At 42.9% G+C, this 14,594-nt stretch overlaps 1 protein-coding gene across 8 annotated transcripts in view; it reads left to right on the top strand.

Annotated features, from left to right (window-relative positions):
• The window catches only part of LOC139156879 (dystonin-like), a 400,586-nt gene that overhangs the window by 79,492 nt on the left and 306,500 nt on the right, over positions 1–14,594 (top strand). For 7 of the 8 annotated variants that reach the window (XM_070733016.1, XM_070733011.1, XM_070733022.1 and 4 more), the window contains one exon: positions 11,005–11,094. In XM_070733016.1, coding sequence (XP_070589117.1) covers positions 11,005–11,094 — 90 coding nt within the window. Of the gene's footprint in view, positions 1–11,004; positions 11,095–11,569; positions 11,669–14,594 lie in introns of all 8 variants that reach the window. The other variant, XM_070733010.1, reaches the window with a different exon arrangement.

Raw genomic sequence — 14,594 nt, 5'->3', positions numbered from 1 at the left:
AGCGATATACCTAGTGGGTTAATATTAGGCAGGTACTCATGTAGTATTTTTGGTGACCCAGTAGGTGGCACCACCTGGCCAATCTTGCCTGATGCTGAGAAGAAAGGAGGGAATCCATGCAATCAAACTTGACTCAAGCAAGTCCTTCACTCATTTCAATGTAGGATTTTTCAAGTGTGTGACTTCTCTTAACAAAGATGAAGGGGAAATTGCTGCTCAGCTTTAGTGAGCAAATATTCTTTTGGATGATAGATGTCCAGAATCAAAGTAGCCAAGTCTGTTCATCTTTAGTTCTGATATTTGTTGCTTGGTTTTGTTTGCTGTTTTGCTCTGTAATCCTGAGAACAGAGAGTACTGGATGTAACATTTGGAATGGTTTTTTTCCAGCCCTCTGGGCTGAATTTGTTCGCCACATGAAAGGGGCTTTTCTATCTAACTCCAGAAGCCTCTTTGACAATAGCAAGAGCCTGCAGTATCAGCCACAGAATATTGCTGATGCGCTTATTGTGATTTAGATTTTGTTTCTCTTTGAAGCAGTCTCTCCTACAATGATCTTTAATTGCTTTTGATAACCAATAGTATGCCACCTACTCAAATCTCTTTGGGGATGGAGATTTAGTATAAAAAAAATAAAAAAATTAAAATTAAAATCAATGAAGCCTGATGAAAGATGAAATCTGCATCTTTGCAGTTTTTGCAAAAATCCTGTGGGAATGCATTTCAGAGTCTAGAGCAGGGGTCCCCAAACTCTTTACACAGGGGGCCAGTTCACTGTCCCTCGGACTGTTGGAGGGCCGGACTATTAAAAAAAACTATGAACAAATTCCTATGCACACCCCTTATGTTAACATGAAAAACAAAATGGGAATGTACTATTTAGAGGAGGGGGGGAGAAGTCTGAAATGCATATATGTTTATGTTTTGTTTTTAATTTTCTTTTTTGACATCTGATTGGCTATACAAGGTTTTCTTGGCTTATGAAAAATGTATAAAGAAAGAAGGAAGCACTTTGGCATAATGGTTAATAAGTTAGAAATATGATTGGTGTTGCACTTTTTGAAGGAACATTAAGGAGGGAATTTAATTAAAAGAAAATGAATGTAACTGGATGACAAAACTAGAAAAAAAACTTGCAACTTTTTTGATGATTGATATTAGTTACTAACAAAATACTGCATTTTATTCATGGAAAATTAGATGGTACACTGTGTTGTTTGAATGTATGTTGAGAGAAAAATTTAAAATAATTACCTCCCCCCCCCCCAAAACAGTCCTTCCTTCCTCTGTCTCTCCATTCATTTCTTCCTTCCTTCCTTCCTTCCTTCCTTCCTTCCTTCCTTCCTTCCTTCCTTCCTCTTCTCCTTCCCTCCCTCTCTTTCCCTTTTCTTTCTTTCTCTCTCTCTTTTCCCTGTGCTCTTGTCACTCACTGGCGGGCTGGATAAATGGCCTCTGTGGGCCGCATGTGGCCCACGGGCCATAGTTTGGGGACCGCTGGTCTAGAGATCAGGCTTTTGCCCCAGCACCAGTTACATGAGCCTCTGAGTGCAGGGTATCTGTGCTGAGTTTCTTTTTCAAATCTCAGTCGATATGGGGTTTGTAATAGGAGAAGCATTTTCTTACTATGGTTTGTTATTCAGACTGGATTTGGCATTTTTATCTATCTGTCGAGTCTTCCCAAAGACCTGGAAAAGTCAGATATTGTTGAGGATGCTAAAAGTATCATCATAGGATGTAAACTGTTCCAAGCAAAGCTGCTTTTTGCAATTGATTGGTGGCGATTTTGTCAATGCCAATGATGTTGCTCTGGTTGCTTTGGGAATGCGCCAAACCTGCCTGTTATTAAGCAATAATATTATCATTATCTTTGCTTTCTTGTGCCACAGGCATTTTATTTCTATTTTTAGGTCTTGTGTAGTTTGTTACCTTATTCAGATCTTCCTCTTCTACTCTCCTGTATAGATACTGCCACATCCATTATCTAGACCAATGTTTCCCAACCGTGGCAATTTGAAGATATTTGGACTTCAACTCCCAGAATTCCCCAGCCAGCAAATGCTGTCTGGGGAATTCTGGGAATTGAAGTCCAGATATCTTCAAGTTGCCAAGGTTGGGAAACACTGATCTAGACTTTTACATACAGTGTTACCTCTACTTAAGAACACCTCTACTTAAGAACTTTTCTAGATAAGAACCGGATGTTCAATATTTTTTTGCCTCTTCTTAAGAACCATTTTCTACTTAAGAACCCGAGCCTGGAAAAATTTCCCAGGAAATTTGAGAGCGGCATGAAGGCCTGGCCACTTTCCTGCCATTCCCCCTGGGTTTCTGTCTCTGGTGCAGTGTATGGGAGGCAGCCTCGCGCCGGGTGTATGGGAGCTGCGTGCTTCTCCTCGCTGCCTCAGAGTCCCTCTATTTTTTTTAAGCCCTTAAAGTTTTGGATTTTTTTTATTCCCCTCCCCTCCCCCTTCTTCCTTCGGCAGCGACTGTCCTCCTCCTCTTCTTCCTCCCCCTCCTCCCACCCAAATTCCAAGCTTTTATTTCTTTCCTAATGGGTTTGTACACATTATTTGCTTTTACATTGATTCCTATGGGAAAAATTGCTTCTACTTAAGAACATATTTACTTAAGAACCTGGTCACAGAACGAATTAAGTTCTTAAGTAGAGGTACCACTGTACCTATATTATTGTTGTCATTATTACAAGCAGTTCTCCCTTAACGTCCACTCATTCTGTGACCATTTAGAGTTGTGATGGTACTGAATGAGATGGACTAATGATGGATCCTGATATGTCAACTATCTGGGGTAAACAAGAAACATGTCTACATGAGCTAGTTCTACTTTATTCTAAGGCTACATTTAAAGAATCTTGAAAAATCTGCTGTCTGTTATACATCCTGAAAAGTTAGGGAGGTTCCTTTCTGAGTTTCTTTCTCTGTGGGCTATCTGATTATTCCCCTAGGGCCGTAATTGCGAACCTATGGCAGTCATCACCCTAGGTCAGCTGCACTGTACATGTGCACGCGTCTCCCACCAGCCAGTTAATTTTTGCCGCATGTACAGGAGACGCACGCTCATGCCCACGCTGCCTCTCCCCTCCCAGGGGTCTCCACATGGCCTGTTTTGGATGCCAGTAAGTACAGGGCTTTTGCGGAGGCTCCAGGAAGACAAAAAACGGGCTTCCTGGAAATCCAGAAATGGGCCATTTCAGGCCTCCAGAGGGTCTCCAGAGGGCCAGGGGAGGCCGTTTTCAACCTCCCGGAGGCTCCAGAAAAGCAAGCCCTCTGGAAGTATGGAAATGAGCCCATTTCTGGTCTCCAGAGGGCCCCTGGAGCCCGAAGGAGGCCATTTTTCACCCACCTGGAGGCTCAAGTAAAGTCTCTGGGGCCTTGGCGGGTAAAAAACTGGCCTACCGGAAGTCCATAAATGGACCCATTTCCAGCCTGCGGAGCTCGGGGGTGGCTGTTTTCGCCCTCCTGGAGGCTCAAGGAAAGCCTCTGGAGTCTCAGAGGGGAGAAAACAGGGCTACTGGAAGTTCGGAAATGGGTCACTTCCGGTCTTCTGAGGCTTTAGGGAGGCCTGCTAGGTCCAAAACGGGACATGGGGGTGTCGCATACGCATACGCATGCGTGTGGGGGTGGGGGGTGCAGAGAGGTGTCACGTGCACATATGCAGGGAGGTGGGGCTCACAACAATTATTACTTCCCATGAATCCATTCATTTCTGACGTATTAAATATATGAAGTTCAAACTAGGCTATTCATAGATGATCATCTGATGTCTGATTTAAAGCTGGAAGAAAGAAAATGACTGTTATTAATATTTTGATTTTATTTATATATTCGGGGACAAAAGTGACAAACAACACCCCAATGCAAAAACTAAAGTGAAACAGAACCATTAATAAGCAAAGGTGCTGTTAAAATAATCTTCATGCATTTTAAAAGAACTAGTGAAAGATAGCACTTTAACCCCCTTTTTTTTTAATGATGAAGAAGGGTAGAAACAAATCCAGTCCATGCACATTGCAACCAATGCAGTTCTCTGACATGACTCTAGCTAAATCTAGTTTCAACTCCAATGTTAAATCATAAAAATGTAACCTTGGCAACTGTTTGCTATTTTGGATTATTTTCAGCTTTTAGAGGCCAATAATAGGGAGAGACTTATTCCGTCATATTGAGTTAGGAGCAGGGGAGGGGCTCAGAGTTCTAAATGGGCCATTTCAACTCTATCAATGCCTGATGACTACCATCTTTTTTTCTCAATTTAATTAACCAGGACTATAAAGGGCCCATAATTAAAGAGGATGATTCATGTATTTTTATGGGTAGGATGTGTTCCTTTTTGCCTAATGGAGGCAATTCTAAGCCTCTAAGGGAGAAAAGCTTCCTTGATACAAAAGAGTTATGCAAGGTCAAACATTAAATTTATAGGAAAGGGAACTGAAAAGATGGCTTCATAACTTCAGACAAATTTGGGCAATAGTGGATTGAATCAAGCTTTTTGGCCGGGATATGGAACCAAGACTGATGTCATCACCTTAGCAAATTAATATGAAGGATGCAGATAACTAGTTTTCCTGCAGAAGCCTCTACAGGATCTGATGCTTATTTCATTTTAGCTTTGCATCTTTCATAAGTGCATCCGAAGTCACAAAACATGACAAAAGAATGGCGCTTGCAGCACAATATTGCATTAGTCACCCCTCCCGCTGACCTGCAGATGCTTTTTCAAGATTTTTATTCCCATTAATCATGATACTCTGTTTGACCCTTAGACTACTGACCTATAGTACTGTTCCACAACATTCGTGTCATGTTACATATCTTGTTGCACATGCTGTTCAAAATATCTAAAAGTTCATGGAAGAGATCAATTGAATGTCGGAAGCGAGGCGCAAGTAATCCCAGACTTATGACAACAATTGGGACTGGAATTTCAGGCGCTAAGCAATGCAGTCATTAAGTTTGGTGAGCCAGTTGCCAAACATCTGAATTGTAATCCCATGACCCTGCGTGTGTGTGGTATAATGGTTGTAACTGTGAGGATAGGTAGTACACAGTGATGGGCTATGAGCCAGAACGCCTGGAACGCGGTTCCGGTAGGGGCAACGGAGCGCATAGGCCCGCTCCGTTGCTGCTGGGTGTGCACACGCCGTGCATGCGCAGCCGGTGCGATTCCGGTAAAATTTACAGTGAGGAAACAAGGGGCACACCTTATGGACTATTTGAACTCCTAAAAAAAGTGGGATATGTTTAAATCATGAAATAATGAACTATTTTTGTTACAATAGCCAATTCATATATTATTATAAGCTGGATGCATTGATAATGCTTATTTATGAGCTGAATAAGAGGGATTTTTAAATGTGTACTAAGCTCCCTGCTCTTTAATCTTTCCCACATTTATGAATTGCGCTCATTGTTTTGTACAGGGTGTTTTTTCTTTTTTTGCATAGAGTTAAGGTTACCGGTAACTATTTTTTCTTTATTATTGATGCATGTCTGCTCCTCCTTCTCCTTCGGCTTCAATATAAGTTACTTTCTTCTCCCTAAAGCCTGGGATTCTTGCTCCAGCCAAACTGCCAAGCCTCTCAAATCCAGCTGTGCTACCAAATGTTGCACAAACCTCCTTGCCCCAGGCAACACATAGCTTAATTGTCAGGTTATCACAATAAACCTCGAGGGATTGAACAGATTCCTTCAGCCTGCTTTATATTTCCCATAGATTTCATTAGTGGTTTTGTTGTTACTTTGTTTACCAGTTCAAATCATTACGCATGAGGTGGGTATAGAAAGAAAAACAAAAAACAAACACCCCAAAGAACAAAACCCAACAACAACCCAATACAATATTTTTCCTGTGTTGTTTTTTTTTTTACTCTATCAGATTTTGGATCTTCTCTTTTTGCTTCATGTCTTCCTTTAGATCAGCTGCTGGGCGGCCGCAGCAGCAGCGAGCAGACGAAGATCGGGGTTTCCCCGCCGCCCACGCAAAGGGGAAACCCCGATTCGGCTCCTCGCTGCGCTGCCGAGCAGATCAGCTGCTGGGCGGCTGAAGGAACCTTCCCTGGGTCTTCCCTGCCGCCCACGCAAACTCCACCATCTGCGCATGCGCGGCCATGAAAAAAAGGGCGCGCATGCGCAGATGGTGTTTTTACTTCCGCAACCCTACATCGCGAAAAATCGATTATCGCGAGGGGTCTTGGAACGGAACCCTCGCGATAATCGAGGGATCACTGTAATAAGGAATGGGATGGGGGAAGGGAGGCAGGGAGGGAGGGAGGAAGCATGGATGGAAGGAATCGCCATTATTTTCTTATTAAAGATCTTCCTCAATCAGGGACTCAGAAGAACAACAAAATATTCTACAATAAGTCAAGGAGCTTTTATCCCTGTTCTGTCTTGATGGATGGGTATTCTCCTAGGAGGAAACAGGACCTCCCCCCTCCCTATGGTTTCCCCAATCACACACATTATTTGCTTTTACATTGATTCCTATGGGAAAAATTGCTTCTTCTTACCAACTTTTCTACCTGGTCATGGAACGAATTAATTGTATTACATTTATTGTAATTTTTGATATTGCTTCTTGAAGGAGAATCTATATTTTACTAGAGAGCTGCCCTGTACTCCACCGGGGAGGGGGGGAACGCCTCTACTTATGAACTTTTCTACATAAGAACTGGGTGTTCAAGATTTTTTTGCCTCTTCTCAAGAACCATTTTCCACTTACAAACCCGAGCCTCCGAAACTGTAACCGGAAAAGGCAGGGAGAAGCCTCCATGGGGCCTCTCTAGGAATCTCCTGGGAAGAAACAGCGCCAGAAAAGGCGGGGGAAAACCTCTGTGGGGCCTCTCTAGGAATCTCCTGGGAGGAAACAGGGCTGGAAAAGTCGGGGAGAAGCCTCTGTGGGGCCTCTCTAGGAATCTCCTGGGAGGAAACAGGGCTGGAAAAGTCGGGGAGAAGCCTCTGTGGGGCCTCTCTAGGAATCTCCTGGGAGGAAACAGGGCTGGAAAAGTTGGGGAGAAGCCTCTGTGGGGCCTCTCTAGGAATCTCCTGGGAGGAAACAGGGCCAGAAAAGTTGGGGGAAAGTCTCTGTGGGGCCTCTCTAGGAATCTCCTGGGTGGAAACAGGGCTGGAAAAGTCGGGGAGAAGCCTCTGTGGGGCCTCTCTAGGAATCTCCTGGGAGGAAACAGGGCTGGAAAAGTCGGGGAGAAGCCTCTGTGGGGCCTCTCTAGGAATCTCCTGGGAGGAAACAGGGCCAGAAAAGGCGAGGAAAAGCCTCTGTGGGGCCTCTCTAGGAATCTCCTGGGAGGAAACAGGGCCGGAAAAGGCGAGGAGAAGCATCCATGGGGCCTCTCTAGGAATCTCCTAGGAGGAAACAGGGCCTCCCCCCTCCCTGTGGTTTCCCCAATCGCACACATTATTTGCTTTTACATTGATTCCTATGGGGAAAATTGCTTCTTCTTACCAACTTTTCTACCTGGTCATGGAACAAATTAAGTTCTTAAGTAGGGGTACCACTGTATTTTTTTATTCTACCATATGGATAAATAGATAGCTTTATTCTGCTTGGCAGTTAGAGTAAAATCAGTAAAAGCATTAAGTTTATATTGCGGGAATCAAGTTCTTAGTGTCATTGCCAGAAGAGTAAGTATAAAACCAGAAGGCTCTGCTTCACTTTCCTTTGCTTACCACTCATAGGATTATACCAACCACTACTGACAGCAAGCATTTTGTCCTTGAATACGTTATTAACAGTCAGCTGTATCTGATATATATTTTTTCACAAGCTTTTTGGAGGTGTGATAATTTATAAGTATGCATTCATATATACATGCATACACATTCAGAGGCGAATAAGCCATGAAAAAGGATTTAAAATGATGCTGGGCCTTTGTTATAGGTATATTTTAAAATCTTTAAATACTTGGAAGGCAGAAACAGATCTTGTTCTAAAGAATTATAAAGTACTGGGGCTATGAGATACATATTTCCAAATTATGCTTGATATTCCTTGAAAATACACACACACGTATTGCTTTCTTCAAATAATTGTTGTAGGAAGATATTTATTTGGATGGTAGTACTTGCATATTTATTAGGCTGTTATCAGAAGGAATAATTTTTCAATAAAGTCAAATTGCTGAGGGGTTATCACAGTTATTTTTAAAAAAGATCCCATTCCTCAGATTCTCTTTTAAATACAAATAGAAAGCTAATTTCACTTTGCTGGTCTATAATAATTTAGTTTTAGCTGTGTATCTTAAGTGTCTTAACACACTGTATTTATTTTTTACTTTGTAGGATACAAGAAATAGTAAGCTAATTTGCAAGATGGTTCCCTAGAACAGTGTTTCCCAACCTTGGCAACTTGAAGGTATTTGGACTTCAACTCCCAGAATTCGCTGGCTGGGGAATTCTAGGAGTTGAAGTCCAGATATCTTCAAGTTTCCAAGATTGGGAAACACTGCCCTAGAACAAAGATCCTAACTTGAATAGAATAAAAAACAACACACTTGGAGTAACACTGAGATTTGGTTATGCTTGTATCATGATGACCAAACTGCTAACCAGTACCACTCTCTTCACCATTATCAAGGAATGTAATATATGACTTGGTGTTAAGGCTGTCTAACACTCCCCTCTTATGTGCTTTCCTATCACTGTGAACAATTCTCTCTCCCCAGCTTGGTACTTACTCCCTTCATTATATTTCTTGGAGATGATACATGAATTAACTCAGGTTTGTATTGAAATAAATACAGTGGTACCTCATGATACGAACCCCTCGCCATACGAACAATCCGAGATACGAACCTGGGGTTCGGAAATTTTTTGCCTCTTCTTACGAACTTTTTCCGTCTTACAAACCCGCCGCCGAGAAGCCCCGCCGCCCGGCTGTCGCTTTTTGAAACAGCCGGGGGGGCTTCTAGGTGTCCTCCTGAACCCGAACGCCAAACCCGAACTTCCGAGTTCGGCGTTTGGGAGGCCGCCGAGAAGCCCCCCGGTTGTTTCAAAAGGTGACAGCCGGGCGGCGGAACTTCTCAGTGGCCACCCAAACCCGAACTTTTGCCGAACTTCCGGGTTCGGCATTGGGAGAACGCTGAGAAGCGCCCGGCTGTTTCAAAAGGTGACAGCCGGGCGGTGGTGGTTTTTTTGTTGTTGCACGCATTAATTCATTTTACATTGTTTCCTATGGGAAACAATGTTTCGTCTTACGAACTTTTTGCCTTACGAGCCTCCCCCGGGAACCAATTAGGTTTGTAAGACGAGATATTACTGTAGTTGCACTTGTGTCAGAAGCACCAAAGGGTTTCCATATTGGTGTCAGTAGCATTGAGTCACTTCCAGGTTGATGTCAGAAGCACCAAGTTGCTTCTAGGTTAAAAGGATTAGCCGGTGACATCACTGTTTTCCTGGAAATGCCCAATTGAAGACTCCTTTCATGTCCCCAGCAGGAGCTAGAGTGAAGGGTAGGAGCTCAACCAAGCCCCATGACAGCTCTTAGGTCTCGAACGTGGGCTTACTAAACTCCTGCCCAGTTCCAACCATTTGAGCCATCACGCTCCTAGAAATAAGTAGATGGGTTTCTGAATTTCTCCAGTGGCTGAAACATACTGTGACTAGATGATATGTTCATGGGCTCTCCTTACTAACAGAAGCCTGTACGTTTGTGACTTTTCTCCATTCCCATATCCTTTAAATCCCGTAGACCTCCCAACAATCTGATCTGGATGACTGGTGTATTCTCTGTAATGGGTAGAGTGAGGAGATTCCAAATAGCATTGTTTGTAAGTAACTATCGGTAACTATTAATAAAAGGACTAGTGTAGTTCAGGGTCCAAATAAATTAATTGTATTGTAAATCACGACACAATAATTTTTACCTTTAGTTCTACAGTCATTTTCTTCCCTTTTGGTAAGCACAGTAAAACCATATATTCTAAGGCAGTGTTTCCCAACCTTGGCAACTTGAAGATATTTGGACTTCAACTCCCAGAATTCCTCAGCCAGCGAATGCTGGCCGGGGAATTCTGGGAGTTGAAGTCCAGATGTCTTCAAGTTGCCAAGGTTGGGAAACACTGTTCTAAGGAATGGATTTCATATTAGAAAGCTGTATTCTTTAATAATTTATAAAAAAATAATTTACCTCATTACCTGCTAATCAGATAAACGATAGGCATGGTTCTTCTCAATTTCAGGGATACTGTATGCTAATTGCAATAATGCTAGAATTGTATTTATGCATTATTGCATCCCTTAGTCTCTTTTTTCACTTTGAAGTCTTTGTTGGAGGGGACGTGAATTTCAACTGATCATCATATTTATTTATTTATTTATTTATTGGATTTGTATGCCGCCCCTCTCCGGAGACTCGGGGCGGCTAAAAGCAACAATAAAGCAGTGTACAATAGTAGTCTGATGTTAGAAGCAATTAAAAACCCATTAATATAAAAAACCAAACATACATACATACATACCATGCATAGAATTGTAAAGGCCTAGGGGGAAGAGGGTCTTAATTCCCCCATGCCTGATGGCAGAGGTGGGTTTTGAGGAGCTTACGAAAGGCAAGGAGGGTGGGGGCAATTCTAATCTTTGGGGGGAGTTGGTTCCAGAGGGCCGGGGCCGCCACAGAGAAGGCTCTTCCCCTGGGTCCCACCAAACGACATTCTTTAGTTGACGGGACCCGGAGAAGATCCACTCTGTGGGACCTAACCGGTCGCTGGGATTCGTGCAGCAGAAGGCGGTCCCTGAGATAATCTGGTCCGGTGCCATGGAAATTATATTCTAGGAGCCATATTTTTCAATACATTAAGATGGTCCTTAGTATGTATATATTCCCTGGGCATTGCAACACAATTTATTATAGTAAGATTGTAGCCTTTTCTGGACTTAATTTGGTATAAATGCCACTGCATTCAATGGGAGTGTATACAAATATTTATTGTGGAAAAAGACCACACATTGACTTTTCATCTCATTTTCTTTATAGGTTCGAAAACATGTCAATGACCTGTACGAAGATCTGAGAGATGGACATAACTTGATTTCTCTTTTGGAAGTTCTTTCAGGAGACACTTTAGTGAGTTCCTTAATTTTAATGCAACTGTTTTATAGATGTAATTGATATTTGTTCTTATCTTAATTCAGCATTTATTTGATGCATTGTTTCCATAACTGGGAGGTGGGAGAGGGGAGGGATCAGAACGTCTCATAATTAGTAATCTAATTTTTTTGTTGTTGCTACTAGAGAAAAAAATGCTAAATAAGTTGTCTTTTCATTTTCTGATTTTCTTTTCTTTAAAAATCATCCAACAACATGTGTGGGATGCTAAATATTATTTTGCCAATTAAAAATAATTGTGTTTCGATATTGCTCCCACTGTAATTGTCTAACATTCCCCTCTGATGTCATGTCCTTTCCTTTCATTGTGAACATTCTTCTCTCCCCTGCTTGGCACTTACTCCCTTCATTATCTTCCTCCATTCATATTCTTCTCTTCATTTGTGGTCTGTCTTGTGTCTTTGCTCTCCTGTCTCCTGTCTGTGTTTATTAGCCAAGGGAGCGAGATTTTTTGAAGACCTTACGGTTGGTGAGTTCAACAGAAGCATGCCCGTTTGAACAGCATGAGGATGAGGAGGATGAGGATAAGGGGGTAGGTGCCGACCCCCATAACTCTACTAATACAGTTTGTGAAGAGTGCCAACTGTTAATGTAAAAGTGGTGTGATGGTGTGATGGTGCGCAATATTTTCATTAGAAGGAATTGGGTGATGGGGTTGGCATTATGGGAACTGCTTCTAATCTGGAATAATGTGAGCGGTGCCAATGGCTTGGATATATCCCATGATTTGCACTGGGAAGGTTATTAAAAAAAATTGCCAGAATAGCTACGTGTTTATTGTACTATATGTCCCTTATTAAATGGCAAACATTTAGAGGACATAATATTTATTTTGCAAGGATACACCAGCTGTACAAATAATAAAAATGGATAGATGTTGCTACAAATTTAGGGGAAACAGCTCTTGTTTGTTATTTTGGTTTCAATATGACAATTTACTTGCTTTACAAAATTCACAGGGGATTTGAACTGAGACAGTAGAGTGCTCTGCCTATTATAGTAAAGGTTTGTGAAAAATCTGAAGTGGGGAAGAATAGCATTTATTTGGTCATGTAAATGCAACTTTCCCCCCTTTATTCTTGGGTAGGTAAGGGAATGGTATCTTTTTCTCTCTTGAGTTTTCCTCTTTGTGATTTTTATACTAACTGCATGCATTTTGCCACGTTTGTCATTAATCTGCTGGATATTTTTGGTTTTCTATAATAACTTACGCTTTCTTCGTGCATGTTGTGAAAGTATTTTTAAGAAAAAGATTGCACATTTTTATTACGGTGCTTAAGGTTCTGGTATAGAAAAATATGCTAAACATAAGCAATGTTGCATCGTTTAGAATTGGTCATCAATACATTTGATTATGTAAATGCAACTTTTCCCTGAGCAAAAATTGATGGGACATACTAAACTGATTCAAAAACTTTCTTGCATAATCTGTTTGCTTTTCCAAATTCTCATGAATATTTCCCATGTGTATCTTTCTGAAGAACCAGCTTTCTGGCTTATTTTATATAAGGTCTTATTATATATCCCAAACTGCAAAGAAAAAAATCACGAGACAGTGGCCCCCCTCTAAGGAATTAACATGATAATCATGATAACAAAATACGTCTCTTATAGTTCATTTAAAAAAATAATAAATCTGCACTATATGGGCAATATACATGTCACGCAATTTATTAGGTCAGAACAAAATACAGTGATCCCCCGCTCGTTGCGAGGGTTCCGTTCCAGGACCCCCCGCAACGAGCGGGTTTTCGCGAAGTAGCGCTGCGGAAGTAAAAACACCATCTGCGCATGTGCAGATGGTGTTTTTACTCCCACAGCGCTAGCGAGGAGCCGAAGATTGGGGGCGGCGCGGCTGTTTGCCGCCGGCATGGGGGACTTCCTAGCAGCCCCCCAAACCCGGGTTGAGGGTCCGGGGGGTGCTGGCAAGCCCCCCATGCCGGCGGCGACATTTTAAAATAGCCGCGCCGCCCCCAATCTTCGGCTCCTCGCTAGCGCCGAGAGCCAGCGCCAGCGAACGGCTTGTCCGCGCTGGCTCTCGGTGCTTTCGAGCTGAGTCCGGGAGCGAATTCGCTTCCGGACTCAGCTCAAAAGCGCCGATAGCCAGCGCCAGCGAACGGCTTGTCCGCGCTGGCTCTCGGCGCTTTCGAGCTGAGTCCGGGAGCGAATTCGCTTCCGGACTCAGCTCAAAAGCGCCGATAGCCAGTGCCAGCGAACGGCTTGTCCACGCTGGCTCTCGGCGCTTTCGAGCTGAGTCCGGGAGCGAATTCGCTTCCGGACTCACCTCAAAAGCTCCGATAGCCAGCGCCAGCGAACGGCTTGTCCACGCTGGCTCTCGGCGCTTTCGAGCTGAGTCCTGGAGCGAATTCGCTTCCGGACTCAGCTCAAAAGCGCCGATAGCCAGCGCCAGCGAACGGCTTGTCCACGCTGGCTCTCGGCGCTTTCGAGCTGAGTCCTGGAGCGAATTCGCTTCAGGACTCAGCTCGAAAGCGGCGAGAATGAACGGCGTGGGCGGGCGAAGGGCGGGCGGCAGCGAGGAGTTTGCGTGGGCGGTGGGGAAACTCCTTGCTGATGCCCGCTGCTCGCCCTCCTGCCAGCAAGAGGGGGAAGACCCAGGGAAGCCGCCCAGCAGCTGATCTGCCGGGCCCCATCTACGCATGCGTGCCCATAGAAAAAATGGCACGCATGCGTAGATGGTGTTTTGACTTCCGGGTTCAAAAATCGCAAATTACCCTGTTCGCAATGGTTGGGGACGCAATAACCGGGGGATCACTGTACATTTCTGTTTTGAACTCTACTGGGGTTTGATGAACCGAACATTAGCTATATTGTGCTGTTTACTGGTGCTGGTAGACTGTTCCCTGTTCACAGCTTCATGCCTTTGATATATTTTTGAATGTGTCTTAGCAAATACTATTTTCATTTACTTAATGAACTCAATCTGTACAGTCTGGAGGACAGAAGGAAAAGGGGGGTCATGATCGAAACATTTAAATATATTAAAGGGTTAAATAAGGTCCAGGAGGGAAGTGTTTTCAATAGGAAAGTAAACACAAGAACAAGGGGACACAATCTGAAGTTAGTTGGGGGAAAGATCAAAAGCAACATGAGAAAATATTATTTTACTGAAAGAGTAGTAGATCCTTGGAACAAACTTCCAGCAGACGTGGTAGATAAATCCACAGTAACTGAATTTAAACATGCCTGGGATAAACATCCATCCATCCTAAGATAAAATACAGAAAATAGTATAAGGGCAGATTAGATGGACCATGAGGTCTTTCTGCCGTCAGACTTCTATGTTTCTATGTTTCTACTTCGTTTATATTTACTTAACTAGAATTACACAGGAAGTTCATCTAATTATTGATTGAAACTACTTGATAATTTCTCTTGATATTTACCTGCCTGCCCCTCTATAAACAGTTTTTAAAACTTTAATCTGGATAGTTTGAGCA

Source organism: Erythrolamprus reginae, chromosome 1, assembly GCF_031021105.1.
Source record: "Erythrolamprus reginae isolate rEryReg1 chromosome 1, rEryReg1.hap1, whole genome shotgun sequence".
Lineage (NCBI taxonomy): Eukaryota > Metazoa > Chordata > Lepidosauria > Squamata > Dipsadidae > Erythrolamprus > Erythrolamprus reginae.
The sequence above is the reverse complement of the archived record's forward strand: the minus strand, read 5'-3'. Positions and strand labels throughout refer to the sequence as shown.